The sequence below is a fragment of the Vicugna pacos genome, chromosome 1 (assembly GCF_048564905.1).
Source record: "Vicugna pacos chromosome 1, VicPac4, whole genome shotgun sequence".
In the NCBI taxonomy this organism is placed as follows: domain Eukaryota; kingdom Metazoa; phylum Chordata; class Mammalia; order Artiodactyla; family Camelidae; genus Vicugna; species Vicugna pacos.
Window position 1 is genome coordinate 76,291,157 of NC_132987.1, and position 23,702 is coordinate 76,314,858.

The 23,702-nt window shown below is 39.2% G+C and overlaps 1 protein-coding gene across 1 annotated transcript; it reads left to right on the forward strand.

Moving 5' to 3' along the window:
- Positions 1–52: 52 nt before the first annotated feature.
- Positions 53–21,845, forward strand: DPPA2 (developmental pluripotency associated 2). The gene is made up of 7 exons (XM_072968017.1): positions 53–139; positions 14,846–14,996; positions 16,451–16,596; positions 16,693–16,746; positions 17,326–17,584; positions 19,139–19,334; positions 21,515–21,845. Exons 2-7 carry the CDS (start codon positions 14,933–14,935, stop codon positions 21,621–21,623), a joined length of 828 nt encoding a protein of 275 aa, XP_072824118.1. The 5' UTR covers positions 53–139; positions 14,846–14,932; the 3' UTR covers positions 21,624–21,845.
- The last annotated feature ends 1,857 nt before the right edge of the window (positions 21,846–23,702 follow it).

The window sequence follows — 23,702 nt, forward strand, 5'->3', positions numbered from 1 at the left end:
GAAGGAGATGGGGAAATTTAAAAAATACGAATTCACCGAATGGAGTAAATTTCTACATTGGGCATGATGAGGCCTATAGACAGAAACTGAAATTTGGTTACGTACACCTTAACCAAATAAGCAAACTCATCATTACCAGGTAATGATACAAACAGAAGTGTGTTTTGATGTGATACAAATAGGTCACTGATAATATTCTTGCCAGAAAGATTTAATATGAATCTATTCACAAGCAATCAGTCCTGGTTATCCCTGTTGTCTCGGCATAAGTGAGTGAGCTTACCTTGTTTTGGGGGACAGTTACTTAGGCGTATCCATGTGTAAATATTCACAGAGCTATGCACTTAAGATGTCTATGTTCTACCTGTGTGTAAGTTATATATAATTTTTTTAATGTCCTGATTGAAAGATAAATTATAGTTCCCCTAGTAAAAGGGGTGTTTGGGGAATAATTGGGGAAATTTTAATGTTGATTGGATATTGAGCAATACTGTAGCAATATTAAATGTCTTGGTTGTGATAACTGTGTTGTGGTTATACAGGATTATAGACACAGAGTACACAGAAAGAATATTGCATTAATCATTCACAGTTGGTCAGTGAGGTACAGAAAATACAGGTGTTATACCAACTTGTGTTTGAAAAAATTTCAATAAAAAGTTCTCATTTGTATATGTGAAATGATCCTTTTGGAATGTGAGTCAGATCATGACATTGCTCAAAACCCTCCCGTGGATCTCATTTACTCAGAGGAAAAACCAAAGTCCTTGTAATGCCCTCCAAGGCCTTACCTAAAAAGTGTCTTGTACAGCGTCCATGCCCCTTCATCTCTGGCCTCATCTCCGGCATCCTGCCTTTGCTGTTCTTGATTATGACCAATACACTCTCTCCTTAGGGCCTTGTTGCTTGGAAATGCACCCACATGTCAATATGGTAAATCTACTAAGTCTTTTTTTGAATTTTACTTTGTCGAAAAGGCATACTCTGAACCCCTATCAAAATCATAAGCTGTTTCTCCACCCCTGAGTCCCCCTTACCCTACTTTCTGTTTTTTCATCACACATCTCCTCTAACTTAATATGTTAATTTGTTATTTACTGTTTCTCTTTCTCTAATAGTATAAAAAAGGATTTCTGTCAGTTTTGTGCACTTAGGTATCACAACCTCCTAGAACAGCCTGTGACGCATAGTTGGTGCTCAGTAAACATTTCGTGAATGAGGAATGAAAAGGTTTGAAGTGAAGTATAAAAGGAGATGGATTGCAGGTTATTTAGGAATCAACATTAAAACATCAACTTCTGTCCTATCTAATTTATTACTAAATTCTATCTAATTTTACTCAATATTCTCCGGGAAAATTTCTGTGAGTTACCTCTTAGAAAGAAAAAGTTTCTCTGTTGGGTTAAGCACCCAGCATTCTATTTTCTATTTCCTCCTTAAGTGTCATGTTTAATTCCCTCCAAAATACTATTTTAGAAGTTCTCTAGTAAATTCTGTTTACATTGCTTAGCAGGAATTGTGTCCCCACCCCATGCCCCACCCTCCTGTTTTTTTGGTTTTTAATGGAGGTACCGAGGATTGAAGGCAGGTCCTCTTGTATGCTAAGCATGCCCTATTACTGAGCTCTACCCACCCACTTTCACCCTCCTGTTTTAGACCATGGAGGCCAAAGGTCATAAGAACAACAGTAATCGCACAACATTTCAGTCACCATTACCTGAAGGATATAGCTGTAAACCGGCAGTTTTTGAAAGATAAGAAGAGAAAGAACTTCCAGTAGTGAGGGGACAAAATGAAGAAAATGGGCCTTAGAAGAATTAGCTTGAAGTCATCTTTGTTCATGGCCCGGAATGCCTAGAATTGAATGGCCTGGAGGAAGTAAATCACTCCAGAAGGTGTTACTTCTCATTTCTGAGTCCATCACCTAAGGGATGGTTTTCTCTGAGAAAGAGTTTTGAGCTGACATCAGAATCTAGGGCAAGTAAGAGTTAAATTGAAAAAAAAAAAGGACATTCCAGCTGGTTGAAAGGGTCTGGGAGGCTCCTGAGATGGGTAACAAAACTAAAAGGCCAGTGTGTTGGGAGTTCAGAACCAGGGAACATAGATATTGGATGAGACTGGAAAGGAATGGAAGGCCAGACAAGAGAAAGCCTTTGTTTTCTCTTTATCTTAAAAAATACAGGGAAGCCATTTAGGAGTTCAAGGAGCTAGGCTGAAATATCAGATTTGCATTTTGCAAAGATTTTTTGCCTGCAGTGTGGAGAAAGGGTGAGAGGGAAGAGGGCGTGCGCTAGAGAAGACCGGTTAGGCAGGTATTTACGCCTAGCAAGAGAGGTTGGTGGGTTAGACTCTGGCGGGTGGTACATAAGCCTTAGTTACCTGACTGACAGGGAGCAGTATATTTTAATGAGGCTCCCACACATAGAAAATTTGGTTTTCTTCTGTTAATCTGTCTGATGTCAGTTTAATTATGAGACCAGCCAAAGTACATGGAAGAGTTTTCTGCTCCTACATTGTTCACCAGTTGAAGGATATTTGGTAATTTCTTGGTTTTGGTGATTATAAATAAGCCCTTTATAAACCTGCATATATAGTTTTTATTTGTGTGAACATTCAAGTTTCACTCATTTGGGGGTAAATATCCAAGGAAGAAGATTGCTGAATTAAATGCTAAGTATCCATTTAGCTTTTCAAGAAACTCCCACACTGTTTTCCAAAATGGTTGTGACACACTGTATTCTCACCAGAAATAAATGATATCCACTTGCTTTGTATCTTCATCAACACTTGATATGATCAGACTTTAAAATTTTAGCTATTCTAATAGGTGTATGGTGGTATCTTAATTGTATTAGTTTACTCTCCATACAGCTTCTTGATGAAGCAGCAAAGTATTTTTCTCTTTTTTGTTGTTAAATTGTTTGTTTTCTTATTAATTTAGATTCAGCTTGTCACTTTTTGCAACAAAAATCCTACAAGGATTTTGGTGAATTTTCTGGGCCAATGAGGAATGGGGAAAGCAGTATATTGCAGGGACAACAGGATGGAATAACTCCAAAAAATGGTATTTGTTATTGTGCTATATAACGTGTTGGGATAGCTATATTTTGAAAGAAGAATACATTTAAGTGTGTTCATCTGTGAGAAAGTATCTAGCCTTAAGTAGAATGCAGGAGTGTGTAAGGAGTTCTGACAAGTAGAAGGCAGTAACGGAATGCAGGTGATTTGTATGTAGTATGGAGGGTCTTGTAAAATGAAAATAGTGGTCAACTCTGTTAAATTCTAAGACTTCATTTCCCTAGATGGTTAACGTATCTCAACTACAATCTAATGTAATGATCTGACCTGTGGGTGGAGGCTATAAAAAAGAAAAAGATAGCACACATGCATGTTGGGTAAAGTGTTAATGACCTGCAAAGATTAAGGAAGTAAGAAGTCTACAATCTAGGTTTAAGACCAGCTCTGCTATTTTAGTTACTGATTGATATTCAGCATCTGTTACTTAAATAGCAATGATAATAATATTTAAGGACTAATGAGACACTATATATAATATACTTCATAAATTGAAGGTCTATGCAAATGCTATTTATGACTGTTTTATTAAATTCTGTCTTAGCTTCTGTTCTTCAATGTTAAGTTGCCCCAAATAGAATACTTCCCTTGCCGACCAGTCTGCCTCTTATAGATGGGCTAGCTTGAGACACTTTATGTAGAGGGTGCCAATAACATAATTTGAGTACTGATAGCAAGGTTAGTAAATTGGGAATTTGTGCTGCTCAGAATTTGTGCTGCATCCTTTTATTAACTTTTATTTCCCTCTTATTTTCTACAGAAACAAAAAGCAATTTATGAGAGACTGTGTAAACATGCATATTTTTAAAAAATCACTTATTAGGGAGGCAGTAATTGTATAAAGTCATAATTCTTACATTTAATCATTTTGCCTAATTTTGGTATGAAGCAAGGACAGAGAAAGCAGAGAGATAAAGAAGGGGAAGACATTATTCTTGGTCTCTATTTCCATATATCCCTCTCTCTATACTCCATTTTGAACTACTGAAATAACTAACATTCATTTTTTTTTTAAATGGTAGTGGTACCCTCACTTTTGGACACTGATCAAGAGACCTGTTTGCAGAATATACTCACCTCAGCAGAAATGGTCCATTGGAGAAGACAGCTGATATTATCTCAGTAAAACTGGAAGAAAAAAAAATATATGTATATGTATACCTCAACTAAAACCAAAAACTAAAAAAAAAAAAAAAAAAAAGAAAGAAAAGGAAAAAAGTGAGAGAGAGAAAGACCTGATTTTTAGCCAGTTCAGCAATGCCTCAGCGCAGACCTAAAAGAGAGGAGATGGGAGTGATCACCACCACCTGGACAAGGCTTAAAGTTGTGTGATAAGTAACTCAGACCAAGGGACTGTACAGCTATGCTACATTCAAGGAAAGGGTCCAGACCTGACAACCCCTGTGATAGCTAGCAGTCGCCCTAGCTACTGTTGCTGCCACGTGTGAGCCCTGGACCCAGAAAGTCTCTAGTAAGGCTGATAATAGTCAGCGCTGGTCAGGAAGAAGTAAGAAGCTCAGTTTTAACTAGCTGCAACTAGAAAGGAAGTAACTGAACAAGCCATTTACCATTTAACAGTCCATAGGTTGAAAATGGTTTTCTATAAATCATCTCTCCATTTGCCATAGCTAACTTTCTATTGGCAGATGTCAATGTTCATTCCTGAACTGATTTCTAAGCCAAGAGATTTGGCTCTGTTCTTTTCTCATGGAGTCTAATTATAATTTTAGAGGGAAGTATAAAGTGTTGATGTGCTCAGAAGAAGAGTGCCCCACCCCGAGTATATCCTATTTCTCTTCCCTTTCTTCAAGGCAGTCAATCAAAGGACGTATAGCATTACGGTGTGGTGATCACGCAGATATGCCTTTCAGCTCTGTACTGCAGAGAGAGTGATGGGTCAGTGGCCCCATCTTCAACTCCACTGCTATGAGGCTCATGTAACTCCCAGCCGCTATTCCTAGCCACTGAGTGTATCAGGGATTCTAAAGCAAGGTCATGCTTGTGGCTTAGACTCAAGGACTCCTTATCAGCCTTGCTGAAACTTTCTTAGAACTGCACTGCAGTTCAAGACTCTTCCTACTCAGACTCCCTTCCCAATCCTGCACAGGGGTCAGAGCTTCATCATGGTTTGACAGCTCTCCCAGCCTCCCAGCTCTCTTCTTATTTTCCTTCCCAATTGTTTTCTACAGCAAGTCTCTTGCACACCTAATCCCTGCTTGGCATCAGCTTCTTGGAAGACGTGAACAAATACATATTGTGCCAGGAGTAGTTAGGAGAAAACAGATGATAAGATGAGATTCGGGAACTGGCTCACTGAACTGCTGGTGAACACAAAAGGACCGCATTCCGAGTGCTATGTCGGAGATGGATAGTCCCTGGGATGTGATAGTGGTCCAACTGCTGAAGATTTCACTGGAGGTGACCTGGAAAAATGTCCCACTGGGGAATGCCCTTGCAAATGCAATAATTCAGACATTTGGAAAATATAGGTGTAAAGGGCCTATAAAGATAGTGGAGTTGGCTGGTTATTGGTAAGTCATATTAATGTCCATCAATGGGATAATGAGAAGCTGAAGGCCATTAACAAGTATTGGAAGACTAAATATGAGATGTATGTGCAAGCCAAAGGGCCCCTAGTAAATTACAGAGGCCCATTCCTCCTGATGTTAGATGAACAGACACAGCTGAACAGCAGACAAAAGCTCTAATAGCTAAAGCTGGAGAGCTACAGAGACTTACAATTTTAGCAAAGGCAGGTCTGTTATGCTAAAGTCAGCAGCCTGACTGGGAAAAATCTCAGACCCTGAAACATCAGGCAGAGATAGTGGAGTGGGTGTCCCTGGGAGTGTCAGTTCTGTAGAGCCCTATGAGTTCTCAGACTTTGCAGAGCTGGTCCTCAGTTCCCTAGTAAGAACAAACACAACTTGTATGCTGGAGGATGCTGCACAGGTCCCTCCCCATCAAAGGTAACAGTAACAGGTGCTCCCTTCAAAAATTCTCCAAACTCCTCTCCCAGCCAGTAGGCCAATAACTGAGAATTAAATTCTCAAAACCCAGCTAAGGGAGCGATGAGCCTGGCAAGGGAGGAATTTACAGACATTAGCCAATGTACTGGCAGGAGTTAGGGGAGTAATTCTTGGGTTACATTTTGAAAGCAACTGATCAAAAGGGCTGGAATACAACACTAGATAAGCAAGAATTTATAGTCTTGGGGGACAATTACTCCTTTTTCAGGATTTAAGATTCTAGCAAGGATCCTAGGAGATGGGACAAATTCACAGCTAGGATGCTTCTGAGAGGTCTGGGGAAAGTGACAGCCAGCACTGAGCAAAGTATAAATGCCCAAGCTGCCCTGGCAGAGGACAGAGGAAGGAGTAAAGAGGCCGATGAAAGTGGGCCTGCAAAGATGAACAAGTTATGTGACTCCGGACACCCACCTGAGGTATTCCCCAGCGTCCACCGAGGCCATCAGAAACATGCTGCAGAAGGGGTGCCAGGAATGCTGAGAAGGTCAGTGGTCCTCTGAAGACAAGGCTGATGGTAGGTGAGGCAGTCGTGGAACTGTGCTTATTAGTGTCATTCTGGGGATGATGGTCCTTGAAGTAAATGAGTCAGATGGTGGCACTTAACCAGCAGAAACCAGCAGGCTGCAAGGGCCAGGAGGGCTGGAGGGCAGCCAAGTGGGCTTTATTCACAGGGGGCTGTGGAGATGGCTAACAGAGCATGGCGTCCCTAGGGGTGAAGTAGATGGGCAGCCAGCAAGGGTGCTTCTATTCTTTTTTTTTTTTTTTCAATTTTGGAAAGTAAACACTTCTAATTTTTCCTAGTTTTACTGAGATAAAATTGACATATGACATTGTACAAGTTTAAAGTGTACAACATAATGATTTGATACATGTAACTATTGTGGAAAAGGATGCATCTTAACATCTACAATCAGAAATCAAGAATGAAGGAGCAGGAGGCTGAGAGCACTCTAGTAAGAAGTCACAATCTTTTGCTCAGCTCTCAGACCTGAGCTAATTTCCAGATCCAGTACCCACTAGGTAATGAGATGGCTGGCTTCTTGGCAAGAAGGACTCTGTAAACACCACAACAAGTATTTCTTATACTGATTCCCCCAGTCCTTCCTTCAAAGGGAAATAGCCAGTTAACCATGTGACTGTACACTGGAAAAGAGAAATGAGACATTTTGAGGACTATTGGACACAGGCTATGAATTGACTTTGATACTCAAATTGTCACCATGCTCCCCTTTTTGTTAGATTGGAGGCGTAAAGGAGTCCAATTATAACTGGAGACCTGGCTAAAGGAGGCCCACTGGTTTTATGAACAAACCCAGGGATGATTTTCCCAGTCTCTGAATGTACCATTGGAGTTGATACACTTGACAGTTGAAGTAACCCCACATTGGGTCCTTGGCCTGTGGGATAAGAGCTACCATAGTGGGAAGGCCACCCCTGGAACTGGTTCCTATCCCACCCTGCTGTGCATAGATCCTATGTTCCCCTAGTCATGACTCGGCTTGAGGTAGCATATAATCAGTATTTTGTAGCATCAAGAATGGATCGGCTCGGGGGTAATATGGTCAGTGAGAGATTTCAACAACTGATTAGAGATGCTCGAGACAATAAATAAGGCAAAGGCAGTAGAATCACAGGAGAGACAAAATCAAGCAAGTTGTGTACATGTTTGACCTGTAGGACTTTGACCTTTTGGAGTGTAAGGAGGAGTCTCGTAAGTAGTTGCTATGTTCCTGCCTTTAGATTACTCGATGGATAATAATACATCTCAAAAGAGAAGGAATACAGAAGGTGAAAGTTGATAGCAATGACCCTGAGTTTAGTTTTCTAATATGGCTGAAGTGTATGCAGGATACTCCAAAACTTGGGTCAATAATGCAGACAAAAAGATTGGGCTAGAAATACATATATGGGAGTCAGCATGTAGGTGGAAGCTGAATTTGGAAAAATGGGTGAGTCTGCTCTAGGAAAGCATGAAGCATGATCAAGGGTAGAGAAATGAACCCCATGGGACAGCAGTGTTTTAGGAGTCAGGTGGGGAAAAGAAGCCAGAAAAACCATGAGACCAGAATGGAAAGGAACTAGATAGAGTAAGAAGTTACGTTAAAAAATTTGAACAGTCAAAGAAGGGAGAGAGTAGTAGGTAAGTAAAATGATAGCGTCAAAAGAGACGTGTGTTTTGTTTTAAGTGGGACGAGCTAAAAATGTTTGTGTGCTAGTTAGGTAGAACTTGTAAAGAGTGAGAGGTAGAAAATTCAGAAAGTGAGTGACTTCTAGGGACTTAGGAGGGAGTGACTTCAGTTTGCTTTGCTTGGCCTGAGTCCCCATCCTGTGTCATTCACAGTCCTCATAGAGTGGCAATTGCTCAGGAGTCCAAAATTTCTTCGCACCAATTGGCAGCCACTTCAAGAGGACAATGTGAATCGAGCTTTCCAGCTCCAACATGTTTCACGTGCACTCCATCTGTCTCAAAGGAAACAGATCTTGAAAATGCAATATGGATTTAATATGGAAAGAGGAGGATGGGAAAAAACTTGGTTTGACTTGCCAAGGGTAATTGCTGGTGGCGTTAAACCTAAATTTGCAACTATTATTGGAGAATCTACAGCCAAATCAAATCCTTGTCCATTCATCAAAAGTTGTTCTCCCTGTCTTATTTCCCCAGACACTGTGCTCTGTCCTAATCACCTGCTCTGATTTATATAGAACAGAGGAGAGACCCTACTGATCTGGATTCTGAATTTAAGATTCTCCTAGTCATGACTGTTGCTTCATGATACAGGAGTTATTTTCTCAAAAGAAAAAAAGCAAAAATGCTCATTTATTCTCAATCAGAAGGTGAAGATCTGTAACCACTGCTTTAAAGTAGAAATGAATTTTCAATAGTTCTCGAAAGTGGGAATTTCTTGAAATGAAGGACATGGCAAACTTGAGAACATTTTTCAGAGTGCAACTTTCATTTTCTACTCAGAAAACTGAAGAACTCAGTAGCTGTTCCTTCCACTTGGTAAAGATGGTGAACCAGAATTTCTAAACTGTTCCTTAGAAAGTAAGGGTTCTGTGGGATGTCTTGTGGGCTTTTAATTTTCAATCAGAGTTGCTCCACTTTTATGTTTTGTATTAGTGCTCCACAAACATTTACTATTATAGAGCATGTTTCTCTCATTAAAAAAAAAAAGCTTTTGAAAAGCACTTATCTAAACAAGAAACACATGCATTTAAATATTTAATTTACAATATAGTAAATAAAATACATTTGGAATAGGTAATTCATTTTTATTTCAGAACCATTGTCTATTATTGGAATAAATATTAGGATGCTAATATTCATAAACAATTTTTTCTTTCTTTTTAAAATCTGTACCTTACAGTCTAGGTTATTTTTTATAGCTTAGCATCCATTAGTGGCTGCTTTTGAGTTTTGAGGTATATACTGAGCCTGAAACTGAAGTTGGTTCAACATGATTTAAAAGTCCTTTGTTGCACCTAATTAAGAGTCTTCTCTGCCCAGGCACTGAGCTGAGCATGGGGAGAATAAAGATGAGTCTGAGAACTTCAGAGTGTCACAGTCTGGTAGGAGAGTCAGGTCAGTCTGTTATCAGTGTTCACCTTATTCTTCAGAGCAGCAGCACAAAAGGGGATTGGTGTCATGACGGGGAAAAGTGGAAGCTGATGCAGTATGAATCACTAGCATTGATCTAGTCTCTGTTCTGAGCCAGACACAGTGCAATGCTCCAGGGAGACCACTGCTCTCTGGTGTCTGCTGTATGTTAGGGGAGATGAAGTTAAATAACCAAAATTGGAAATATATACAGATTTACACATTTAAATGAATTACATGAAGGAAACGTGTGAGAGTAACAAGAGCAAACTCTTTTAGGGTCCCTTCAGGAAATTGGCATTTAACCTTAAAGAGTAATAGGATGCTAATTATTGCTACAAAGGCAATAGTATTATGATATACAAATGAATCAAATAATATGTTGTATAGTTTAAATTTACACAATGTTACATGTCAAATGTACTTCAATTAAAAATAAGTTTAAAGGAGTCAGATGAATGAAGAGAAAGGAAAGTGTCCTTGTTAAAAAAACAACAACAACAGAATCAGTCCCTGAGCTGAATCTGGTCAAGCCCTTTTACAGTAAACACAGAGGACAAAAGAATACCCTAAAATGGAGGAATAAATGAACTTAGCAAAATCCAGATAGAAAACTACAGGAAATTCACATAAGTCCTTAAACAACAACAACAACAAAATTTGTGAGGAAAATAAAAAACAGAGGGAGAATATTCAGATTAAAGAAAATTTAAGGCATGTATCTAACAACAGTGTGTAGCCCTTATCTGGATCCTGATTCCAACAGATTGTTAAAACAAGAAAATGGGGGAAAGTATATGAGACAATTGCATATTTAAATACTGCTAGGTATTTAGATAGTCTGAATAGTTGGATAATATTAAATAACTATTTCAAATTATTTTTAGATATGAAAATGATATTGTGATTATAGTTAGAGAAAGACTTTTTCCCCCTGAATTTATAAGTGAAAAGTATGAGGTCTGGTACTGCCTTCAAAATAACCCAGGAGAGGTGTCTAGATGGTGATTTAGATGAAATCAGACTGGCAGGGAATCAATAGTTATTGAAGCTGGATGATGGATGGCTCCATGAGGGTTGGTGACATTACTGTCTACTTTTATGTTTGAACTTTCCTGTAATGTAATAACTTCAAAAAGCAGGAGGAAAAACCCAAGAAAATAAATAAAATAATTATATTATAATAAATGCTTTAAAAAGAAACTAACAAATGGTCTTCCCACTTACATTCTATCCTAACCTAAAGCACTGGAATCAGTTCAGGCTACCAGGTCAACTCCTCTCTAAATCATCCAGAAAAAAACTTGTCAGGTGGGGCCACACCCAAGTTGGGAGAGGAGTGCTTTCTGGGTTGAATCTCCACTGCAGACTCAGTTTCTTTCCTGGAAGGGAGGAGCCAGGATTCCAGCCATAGTCTGCCTAATCCAAAACCATTTGGTCACACCCTGATCTAGACAATGTTGATAGATTTTAGATGCAGAAGAACTACCCTGAGGGCTTGTTGAAGCACAGATTCCTGGGTCCTGCCCTCAAGGATCTGATTCTGAAGGTCTGCGGTGGAGTATTATAGTTTATTTTTCCAATCAACTCTTCAGTTAACTCCCTGGCACTTTGAATATGATATAGTACTAAATTAAACTCACCCAGGCTCTCTGGGTCCTGAGACTGATGGACCAGGTTATTCTCCTAGTGGCAGAGAAAGGCCACTATGAGACCAGTGGATTCCAGTGCTGCCATGTTGTTTGTGAATATTTTCCTTTAGTAATTCTGGCTCCTAGAGTGGCCAATGAAAACATCTGTGACTTCTCCAGCATCATGCCTTGTCATATCCTGCCTCCAACATTATCTTCAAGCAGTCCCCAAGTTCTTGCAGTTTCTTCTCCTGCATTCATTAGTGTATCACTTGCCTTAGTGTTTTGGCTCTTGCTGTTCTTATTCTGAACAGCCAATCCCTTCCATTCTACTCAGCTCACCATTATTGCAAGCTTAAATTTTGTTTTTAGAACTAGATCTAGGAGAGATCATGTTATCCAGCCCTTACAATCTAAATCTAATCTCCCAGTGAGTGACACACCCATGGGTATAAATCAACTATAAAATACCTCTAAATCTCCTGTTCCTGCTACAAAACATCATTAAATTCATCACCAATATTGTTTACAAATATTGTTTATTCATTTGTAACTTGTCAGCAACTGTTTGTCATTTTCAGTTTTCTTGTCTCGCCTTAAAGGAGTAAAGACCAAAATTTTTTTAAAAATTAAGAATGATATTAATTCCCCAATAATTTAACTCTCACCTAATAGACAAGATTAGATAAAAAACTGATGATATTATCAGACTGTCAGATTAAGAGGCAGGAGAAAAAGAGGAAGATGGAAACAGCTCTTCTGGGAAACAGGAAGTAGAAGGAGACATTTGCTTATAAAAGGAGGGCTAGAAACCCTCAGGTTAAAAACGACTGAACTGCAGATATCCTTAACGTTGCTGGCTTTGCTTTTCTCTGAGTTCCTCTAAATGGACTGCTCAGATTACGAGAAGGTAAGTTTAGTTTGAATATAAATAATTTTGCCAGATTCACCTTTTTTTCTTTTTTTTTGAGGAGACAGGGGAGAGATAATTAGGTTTACTTATTTACTTGATAATTTTTTTACTTATTTACTTTTAGAGGAGGTACTGGGGATTGAACCCAGGACCTTGTGTATGCTAAGTATGTGCTTTACCCCTTGAGCTATACCCTCCCCTCAGGTTCACTTTTTAAAGCCTTTCCAGAGCTCACTTATAGTTCCCTCTTTCTTTCTTTCTTTCTTTTTTTTTTTTAACGGAGGTACTGGAGATTGAACCCAGCACTGCTAAGCATGCGCTCTACCACTGAGCTATTCCCAACCCCCGTATTTCCCTCTTGTCATGAGTCTTTCTGAATGTAAGAAATCTCCAACTGGGAACCTCCTCTTTGCAAGTGGATTATTACTTTTCTTTTTTTTTCCAATGTAATAATTTTTTGGGGGGTAAAAACTTTTTAATTGAATTGTAGTTGATTTTATAAATGTTAATTTCTGGTGTACAGCTAAGTGATTCAGTTATACATATACATATATATGTATATTTTTTTCAGGTTCTTTTCCATTATAGCTCATTACAGGAAATTGAACATAGTTCCCTGTGCTATACAGTAGGTCCTTGTTGTTTATCTGTTTTATATATGGTAATGTGTAATTGTTAATCCCAAACTTCTATTTTAGCCCCCCTCCCCCTTTCCCCTTTAGTAACCATAGTTTGTTTTCTATGTCCTGAGTCTATTTCTGGTTTGTAAATAAAATTTGTATCTTTTTTTAGATTCCACATGTAAGTGATATTATATGATATTTGTTTTTCTAACTTAATACGATAATCTCTAGTTCCATCCATATTGCTGCAAGTGGCATTATTTCAATTCCTTTTTGTGGCTGAGGATTATTACTTTTCTTTCACACGATTGTGGCTTTGTATATACTTGTGTGAAAGTGAAAAGGAGAAACTAAATATTTTTGCTCCAAAGTAAGAGTCATTTTGTCGAAAGTCGTGTTGTAGCTGGGCAAGATAAAACGGTAAAGAAATGGAGAGCTACAGGAAAAAGAAAGTGAGGTAGGGTAATGTGGATAAGGTCCGAAAGTGAAGTGACTAGTTGGTTTCTTTCCTCTGCGTGTATGAAGTAACTAACTTTCCAATGGCCTTGGTACCAAATGGGTTCCTGGCTAGGGTTGGGTAGTCCTGGACTAGAGGAGAAAATAAATTGAATAAATTTCATAGGTATTTACAAGGACCTCTATTCCAGGCTAGAGGACTAAATTGGTCAATATTTAGTATATGATTATGGGCAAGTCATCTAGCTGCTTTGAGTCCCCACTTACCTCTAATCCCCCCATAATGTCAATTTTTTTAAAGCTGACCAGTGAAGAATGTACAGGAGTGCTTTGAAAAAGTGCCATGCAAATGCAAAATCGCTGAAAGCATAAGAGCGAGGGGAAGTCATTGAAGAGATTAGGCAGGGGGAAGGACGTGGCCCATCAGCTCTTAGCCATTCTGAGAGGAGTATTACAACAAGGCTGGAATGGACTTGAGAGGAAGCTAAGAAACTTAAGCGTATGTGACTACGGCATTGGTCCTTTAATTTCTGACAGTCAGCTGACTAATTTGTAAAGTAGGAAAGCTAACAAATTACTACAAGTATGTTATAGGATTAAATGAGAGAGACACAGAAAGCTCCTACCACAGTGTATGTGTACTGTACAAAACCAGTGAAGTCAGTCTCTACTTATCCACATTGTCTCTTATTCATTAAATCATTAAAAGAACGTTAAATGTCCATTCTGCTGGGCACTGTGTGAGCCCTGTGATTGCAATGGAGAGTAAAACATATATTTGCTCCCCTCATGTCATGAGGCTGAAATAAGGTTGGTATGGCTGAAGCTCAGAAAGTTCAGGGATCTTAAACTGGAAAGGTAGGCAGGGGCTGACTGTTCAAGAATTTGCAGGTTACATGAGGGAGTTTTATCTTTAACTTGAATAGCAATGATAAGCCACTGAAATATTTTAAACAAACAGGAGAGCTGTCTGCAGAGAGGAGTTAGAATGGGTTTGGGAATAACAGGAGATTATTACACCTGCCAGTGAAAGTTGATGACAGCTTGGAACACATGAAAGAAGATGGCAAGGCAGAAACACCTTCCATACAGATTTAGGAGCTAAAATGAAGGTATTTGGAGTTTTAGCTGTTGGAGAGGAAGGCCATGTAGGAAACGGTTTCCCCAAACCAAGCGCTGGCCTTTAATTTCCGCTTATCACCCATATGTAAATCTGCTTTTGCCCACTTCCTCATTGCTTCCCTTATCTAATAGAGGGTTCACTAATCAAAATCAAATTCAAGAAACCTCAATCGTCTTTCTATCTTACTATTGGCTTCTCAGTTTTTTCACTTCTTTTTGTTAGAATGGAGGTACTGGAGATCGAACCCAGGACCTCATGCAAGCTAAGCTGCGCTCTAAACCACTTACCTATACCCCCTCCACCGCTGCCCCTGCCGCTTCTCAGTTTATTCATCATGAAAGTAAACATTTTAGTTGCACAGCATCCAATGAGAATCAATGATTGACCCTTTCTTTTCCAGAATTTCTTTGAGGAGGGATTAGATGAAGAAGAAAGTGTGGTCCTTACATTAGTTCCAGTTAATGAAGAAATTGTTGAAGAGTATCAAATGGAACCAGGTATTTCTTCAACTTCAGAAGCCAACCTGGAGCCACTGAATACAAACGATCAAGGTATGAGGACAACAGAGTTATCTCAGTTTGCTGCTCCGCCAGCTCTGGGAAGCCCGGGAAAAGTAAGGTTTTTCTTCCTCTATCCTTTGACTATACAACACCTGGCTTAAATCTCACCTTGATTATCTGTGGTAAGAGATTTCTCAGACGCTCATACTTTTCATTTGCTAAGCATCATGTACTGTCTAGCTTGTAAGAAGATACAAAAAATAGGTCCGTGGAGTGCTTCGATCAGAGCAGGATCTTACGGGGCAGCTAGGTATAAGCTCACATTCTTAAGCCATGAAGCTCAGTCTTCTCTCCATTTTAGTGAACACATTTTTTACACACCTCTTATGAAGACCAAGTAGTTTCTCCTAGCTTTTTGAGGTATAATTGGCACATAACCTTATGTAATTGTGTAATTTTAAGGTGTACAATGTGATGATTGATATACGTATATATTGCAAAGTGATTACCAAAAGAAAGTTAATTAACACATTCATCACCTCACACAGTTAGCTCTTTTCCCTCCTTGTGGTAAGAACACTTAAGATTTATTCTTATCAACTTTAAAGAATATAATATAGTATTGTTAACTATAGTCACTATGCTATATATTAGATCTCCAGAACTTATTCATCTTATAACTGAAAATTTGTACCCTTTGATCCAAATCTCTTCATTTCTTCCACCCCCAAGTTCCTTGTAATCACTAATAAACTCTCCATTTCTGAGTTCGGCTTTTTTTAGATTCCACATATAAGCAAGAGCATATGGTATTTGGTCTAAATTTGGTCTAAATATTGGGAGACTAAATAATTTTGAAAAACATCTAGTCTTTTGCTTGGTAAATAATTACTGATCAAATACCATGACCCTTATTCTCAGGGCTTTCTATAAAGGCATTGAATATGTATTTTCAAAATAATTTTATTTTGGGGCCCAGTAACGGGGACCTCAACATGAAGTAGATAGTGACAAGTTAGAGCTCAGCAAAGTGATGTGAGACAGGGTATATTTTCTCTGTAGAGAAAAATGAGGCAGGATGACAGAATGGAGGACCATGTTGGTTGGGGTGGTTTTAATTATTTATGTAGGGACAGCTAATATTTTGTGGTCCAACATCTAGATATTTTGGAGGAGCAATTCAACATAATGTTCTATCCAGTTGGTTGTTGATGGCTGCAGAAAACAGGTTTCTGTATGTAGCATGAAAAACATGGAATTGAGAATTTTAAAGCATGGATCTGAGTCCTAGGTCTGCCATTTTAATGGTGCTGTTATCTCAGGCAACCTTTAATTCCTGAATCTATTACCTTATTTGTAAGATGAGGAAAAATATTTGATATGCATATGTGCAAATTAGGTGGTGAGAAATAAGTAAGAACTCTGTAAAATTATAAAAGATTTTAAAAATATTTAATGATTACTACTTTGGTTCTCTCTTTTTTTATCGGTTCATCTTCCTCAAGTGAATGAACAGTTCAAAGCATGCCCCAAATCTAGCTGTAGTAAACCCATCTTTCCCTTGCCAACCACTTTGCCTCCAGTTAACAAAGTGAGTCGGGACACTTTGCGGAACTGGTGCCAACAACTTAATTTAAGTACAGATGGAAAGGTGAGTGCATGGGTGGGACTCTCTGGTGCTTGCAACAAGCATGGGAAGGAAGCTCTGCCAGCTTTTAATTTTTATTTCCCTTCTTAATTCTCCTAGAAAGTAGAGGTTTATCTGAGACTTCAGAAACATGCTTATCCTGGAAAAAATCAGGTGAGTGAGGAGTGTGGTGACGTTAAGTTCTGATTGTGAATTTTTCCTCCTCTCCCACCTCCACCTCCATAAATGTTGTACCATGAAGACAAGGTTTTTCAACCAAAACAATTGAACATTTTGGGCCAAATAATTTCTTTTTGTTTTTTGGGGGGTGGGGGTGCTTCCCTCTGATTTCTTTTTTTTTTTTTTGTAGGGGGCATGGGGGAAGGTAATTACCTTCATGTACTTACATATTTTTTTTGGATGGAGGTACTGGGGATTGAACCCAAGACCTCGTGCATGCTAGGCATGTATTCTACCACTGAACTATACCCTTCCCCCTGCTCTGTTTTTCAGGATGTTTAGCAGCCTAAATATCCCTGGCATCTACCCACTGAGAGTCAACCCCCTCTCCCTACACAGAGTTTTAGCAATCAAAAATTCCCCCTCATTTAGAACTGCTGCTCTAAGGGAACTAACATTCCTAAACCTTTCCCGCACTAACATTCATGGGTCATGTATAAAGAATGATAAAATCGATAAAATCTTTAGGGCCATAGTACTTCCCTGAATGCTCATCGTGAATTCCATTTGCAGTATGTTCCTCAGTCATCACAGGAGGCCAGATTGCAGTCATGTTCAAGGAAACACAAGATGGTGACCAAGAGCGCGAGCACTGGGAAAAGTAAGAGGAGTGAGAGGGAGGAAGGGACCAACGTGGTTGAAGTGATAACTTCAGCTCAGGAAGCTATGTTGGCAGCATGGGCAAGGATCGCCGCACGAGCTGTTCAGTCTAAGGCTGTGAATTCACGCCCGGTTCCTTCTTCTGTGGAGACCTTTCTGCCACAAGCCGCTGGTAAGATCAGCCTTATGAAGTGAGCATGATGCTGGAGAAAGAAGGTGCACTTTTATTAGTCCAACACTGATGGTAGTGAAAGGGAAAGAGTTAGTTAAAATATCTGCAGACTGGATATTAGGTTCACCGAGGGCTTATGTTGTGACTGACAGCCGAGGTTTGCCTGAATGGTTCTCTGTGTCAGGTAACTGAGTGGCACCCTTCCTCACCGCTAAGCACAAGTCCAAGGTGGGAAGAAAGCATAATGTGGTCAGCCACAGCCTAAGGTCTTCCCTTTTTCGTTCCCTTCCTCAGGGCTTTCGTGACACAGTAAGATGGTGTTAGAATTAAACAGCTTTGGATCAAATCCTTGTCTTATGCCACTTCCTAAGTATGTGACGTTGACAGCTTACTCAGCGTAAGCTACTTACTCAGCGCTGGTACCCCGACTGATGAAATGATCTCAACCACCCTCCTTCACAGAACGATCGTGAGGCTTATGGGATACAGCTTGGCATATTAAAACTAGGCAACATACTTCAAATATTTGGGTCCCCTGTCCTCTTAAGGAACCTGGAGAATAACTTAGTCTCATCTTTTTCCATTTCCTGTTCCTTTCTCTTGGATATTTTTGTTTTCATCTCCAGCAGACCCTACCTCAGGCCAGCACAAAGTCATTGTTTTACACGACTTGAATTCTTTTCCTCTCTCCACTCCATTTCCAGAAGTGTCTTGGATCCTCTTTTATTTGGGACTGACTTGTGTGGTAAAGCACACTGTTCATTACGCAGAGAAGCCAGCTAAAAAGAAGACAGAGCCGAAACTGGCCTGTTGATAGCACCTCAGGTTTACTCATCCTTTTAGCTGCTCTTCATTCAGCAGTTACTAAGCACCTGCGGGGGGCCAGGAGTATGCCTGGCCACGGGGCAAACTGTGCTAAGCGCACATAATCTCTACTCTTGTTGTACAGCCCGACTGGGAAGATTTTATAGATGTTAAGCCCACAGTGACTGCTCCTTTCTCTCAATTTCAGACACTTGATATCTATAAGACTTACTCTGTTGTCTCTCAAATATCCCATCTCCCCAGTCAGATTTTTCCTTAGACTTTAAAACAAAGATCCTTTTGCGTGTTTCCTATACTTGAGGCAGTACAAGGTAGTGATTAGGCAAATGGACTGTGAGCCAGAGTACCTAGATCCATGTCTTGGTTCTGGGAAAATTATGATATTTTAATAATATAAGCTTCACTTACCTTACTTGTAAATTAAAGGAAATAGAAGGTAAATATTACTAACGTTCTTAAGAATATATGTCTGAATGCATGTAAACCACTTAGCAAAATCCTGAACAGAAAGCAGATTTTCCCAAAACTTAATTATTATTATCCCTTGTGCTGTGTAGTTTGTGAAGTTAGATTATAGTGTGTTTTGTTCTGCATTCTTCATGCTTCTCATTCAGATGATTCATCAACAGAATATAAGAGCAAAATCAAGAGTGACTTGCTGAGGGGTTGGATTGGGGTGCTGGTACCTGACCTTAGCAGTTTATAGTTGCTTCTCTTTCCCCGGCCCAGGTGTCAGGTGGTGCGTGGTCCACGGCAGGCCTCTCCTGGCAGACACAGAAGGTTGGGTTCGCCTGCAGTTCCATGCAGGTCAGGCCTGGGTACCGAACACTCCCAGGAGGATGATCTCTCTCTTCCTGCTACCTGCCTGCACTTTCCCATCCCCACACCTGGAAGATAATATGTTATGCCCTGAATGTGCTAAGAGGTAACCCTTAAGTGTCTTTCTAAGTATGATACACAGAAAAGTAGATGTCTAGGTGGGTCTCTGAATAATTTAGTAGGAGAAGGCAGAGGGCAAACATACTGTTTTCTTAATTTTGCCATATAGATCAGGCAAAGTGGTAGTGGATTAGAACTCAGATAAATGTGACTTCTTAACAATCTTAACGAAGTATTTGATAGGTTAGGACCTTAACAGCCTCAATTCTAGACAGATCTGTTTTAAGAAAGAAAAAAATTAAGATTTCTTACTCTGTGTCGGATACTTAGGAGGGGATAAAAAAAATCGTGAGACAAAACCCATGCAGTATGCTGGAATGAAAATGAGTAAGAGATGCTATGAAATTTTTGGGTAGTACCTATATTGGAGTAGTTCAGGGACACTTCAGAAGGAATTACATGCATTGAGGAAGAGCTTACCCGTTACTAGGTAACAATTAGGGCATTTTGGTAGTGGAAACCATCCATAACAATACATGGAAATGGAAGAATATGACATACTTAGAGATTGCAAATAAGTCGACATGATTGAATCTTATATTGACAAATAAGCCTGGGAAGAGAAGGAGCAGACTATTGAAGGGTTCATATCTATATTAAGGCCTTATATGTTAGCCTGTGGGTCATAATTTCTCAGTCCCCTTTGGGACATAGACTCTTTTGGGAAAATAATGATAATTACATCCCCTCCATCCAGGAAAATGCACATTGGACACACACATAAACAGTGCTTTGGAATTTCTATAGGCATAGAACTCCTAATTGTTATCCATGAGTGCAGAATTTAGCTTTTGATGGTAGAATTGGGTGGAGGTGATGTGAGATGGATGTGAAGGGAAATTAAGGGTCTATTTTTAGGAAGTAGATTGAAATCTTGCAATGGAGACTAGAAACAGGGTGAGATTAATAATTCTGGAAAGATATAATTTATGATTAAATTGGCAAAGAATTTAGAGAGGAATGGGCCAAATTTAAGAGTTGTAGGAGTATAGAGGACAGGACGCCATCTTATTAGAGGAAAGGTAGAAGTTCAGTTCAACAGCAAAAAATATGTCATGTGGGACATGCTTTATGTGGGTCTAACTTTCAGAGAGAAGTATGGGTTAGAGAGAAACATCTTCGGGAGTCATTAACATACAAATTAAACATAAGAATATGTAGGAATTAGAAGGGACAGAGGAAAGAAACCTTAAAGAGAATCAGCATATTGGTGGCAGGTAAGCAACAGAGACTGAAAAAGTGCATTTAGAGGTGGGGAGATGAGAAAAGAAAGCACCGGATAGAGTGGTTCAGAAGGAAGTGGTTGGCAGTGAGAAGGCCTGGTAAGATTATGATTGAGTGCTGTTGGGAATGTCAATTTGGGATGCCATTGGTAGGCTTTATGCGAGTAGGTTGAGAGGGTCAGGTGATAGTGATAAGTCCGAGTAGAGCATGTGAAGGACTTGGAACCGGTCATATTGATGATCTCTACTACCTGAGCAGAGCATAGGAGATAGCAGATAGTTGAGGCAGTAATATCAAGGGAGCTTGTCTCCTTCCCTCCCTCCCACCCTTCCTTCCTCCCTCCCTTCCTTCTTTCCTTCCTCCTTCCCTTCCTCCTTCCTTCCTTCTTTCCTTCTTTCCTTCTTTTCTTCTTTTCTTCCCTCCCTTCCTTCTTTCCTCCCTCCCTCCCTTCCTCCTTCCTTCCTTCTTTCCTTCTTTTCTTCCTTCTTTCCTTCCTCCCTCCCTCCCTTCCTTCTTTCCTTCTTTTCTTTCTTCTTTCCTTCCTCCCTCCCTCCCTTCCTTCTTTCCTTCCTCCCTCCCTCCCTTCTTCCTCCCTTCCTCTCTTTTTCTTCTTTTCAATTTTTAATGGAAAAGCCATGAGTGTGTGTGAATAGAGAGGGGATATCAGGGAAGCTGTGGGAAGGAAAGGGTGGGTATAAGGATAAAGGAAGTAGAACCAATGATAGTATACAGAATATGAGCCCTGATACTAAATGGAAAATCTTGTTCCTTTGTTTACTACATAAAATCTTTTTACCCACCATCCTTAAATGGTGGGGCAAACTACTCAAAGCCCAGAATTTTGTGTATTTCTTATTTTATTGGTCACTTTTAAGGGGTGGTATGGAATGGTCTATCTTATTCTAACAGTTTTTCGAAATTCTTTTCTAACTTGCTTTACAGGAATAAAAAAATAATGAAAAGATTAAGTGCATTGGGGGAGAAGAAGAAACGCAGTTTGAACACATCAACATCATTCCTCTTAGATGGGCCATGTCCTAATAAAAAATAAATGACTACCAGAGGGGAAGGGATAGATGGGTGGGCAAAATGGGTGAAGTGGGGGTAACTGTATGGTAATGATGGTGACAGACTTACCATGGTCTATACTTGTAGTGTATACGAATATCAAATTTACTATATGTACATCTGCAACTAATATAATGTTATATGCCAATTCTACTTCAATTAGAAAAAATGTAGAAATCTATTGAAAACAACAACAAAAACTACTATTGCTATTAATACCACAAATAAAATAAAATAAAGCAAAATTTTAAAAACCCCAAATGTTTGTTAGAATTCACCTGTGAAGTCATCTGGCTTTTGTTTGTTGGGAAGTGTTTTGATTACTGATTCAATCTCCTTATTAGTAATCAGGGGAGGAAACAAAAAGGAATATGGAGATCCCACAGCTAAAGTGACCTGCATCCCAATGTTTGCCGTGCTCTGTCCTAGCCATCCTCAGTGTTGCCTGATGCCTTGAGTACAGATGGGAATGTCTGGATTCTGTGCTAAGGTTTACCAAAGAGTGACTGCTACTGCTTCAAGTATTAGCTATATAGAATATAATCTGGTTTTGTTTTAATAAATAGATTTTTAAAGCAGTTCTAGGCTTTCAGAAAACAGAGCTCTCAAACACTACCTCCTCCTCCATTTCCCCATGCCCTCTACTATCAACATCCTGCACCCGAGTGGTACGGTTGTTGAACCTACATTGACCCATCATTATCACTCAAAGCCCACAGTTTACATTAGGTCTCATTCTTTGTGTCATTCATCCTGGGGGTTTTGATCAGTGTATAATGACATATACCCACCATACAAAATAGTTTCACTGCCCTATACAAATGCCCTGTGCTCCACCTATTTAACACTTCTTCCCCTTCAACCCCTGACCACTGATCCTCTTACTGTCTCCATAGCTTTGCCTTTTTACAGAATGTCATACAGTTGGAATCATACAATAGCCTTTTCAGATTGACTTCTTTCACAGCAATGTGTATTTAAGGTTCTTCCATGTTTTTTTCATGCTTGGAGAGCTCACTTCTTTTTAATGCTGAATATTATATTGTCTGGATGTACCATAATTTATTCATCCACATATTGAAGGCACCTTGGTTGCTTCCAAGTTTTGGCAATTATGAGAAAAGCTGCTATAAACATTTGTGTTCAGGTTTTTGTGTGAACATACATTTTCAACTCATTTGGGTAAATACCAAGGAGCATGATTTCTGAATTACACGAGTGTGTTTAGTTTTGTAAGAAACTGCCAAACTGTTTTCCAAGGTGGCTATGCTATTTTACATTCCCACCAGCAATGAATGAGAGTTCCTTCTGCTCCATATCCTCACCAGCATTTGGGGTTGTCAGTGCTTTGGATTTTGACCATTCTAAAAGGTGTGTAGTAGTAACTCCTTTTAATTTGCAATTCCCTAGTGACATATGATGCGGAGCATCTTTCCATAGGGTTATTTGCCATCTTTATATTTTGGTGAGGTGTCTGTTCAGGTCTTTTGCTCATTAAAAAAAAAATCTGGTTATTATTGAGTATTAAGATTTCTTTTTTTTATTTTGGATATAGTTTTGCAAATATTTTCCCCAGATCTGTGGGTATTCTATCATTCTCTGGATTAGTCATTTAACAAATTGGTGTTTCAAGTGATTGATATAGATGGATTAAGATCTATATTTGTTTTTTTGCCCTAGTTTCTTATTTTTTCATCTTCCCCTCTTTCCCTTTTTACCTCAGTTGAACATTTTGATTCCATTTTCCCCCTCTTTGCATATCAGTTATGCTTTCACTACTTTTTATTAGTGCTTGCCCTTGAGTTTGCAATAAATAATTACAAATAATCCATGTTCTCTTTCAAATAACAACATATCACTTCATGAGTATTACAAGTGCCTTGTAATACAGTATTCCCAATTCTTACTTCTTCCTTATAATACTGCTGTCATTCATTTTACTTATGTATTTATTTATTTTGAACAAACTGTTATGTGCTAGATCAATTAAGAATAAGAAAAAAATATTTTATTTTATCTTTATTTCTTCTCTAAAACTTCCTTCCTTTAGAGCTGATTTTCT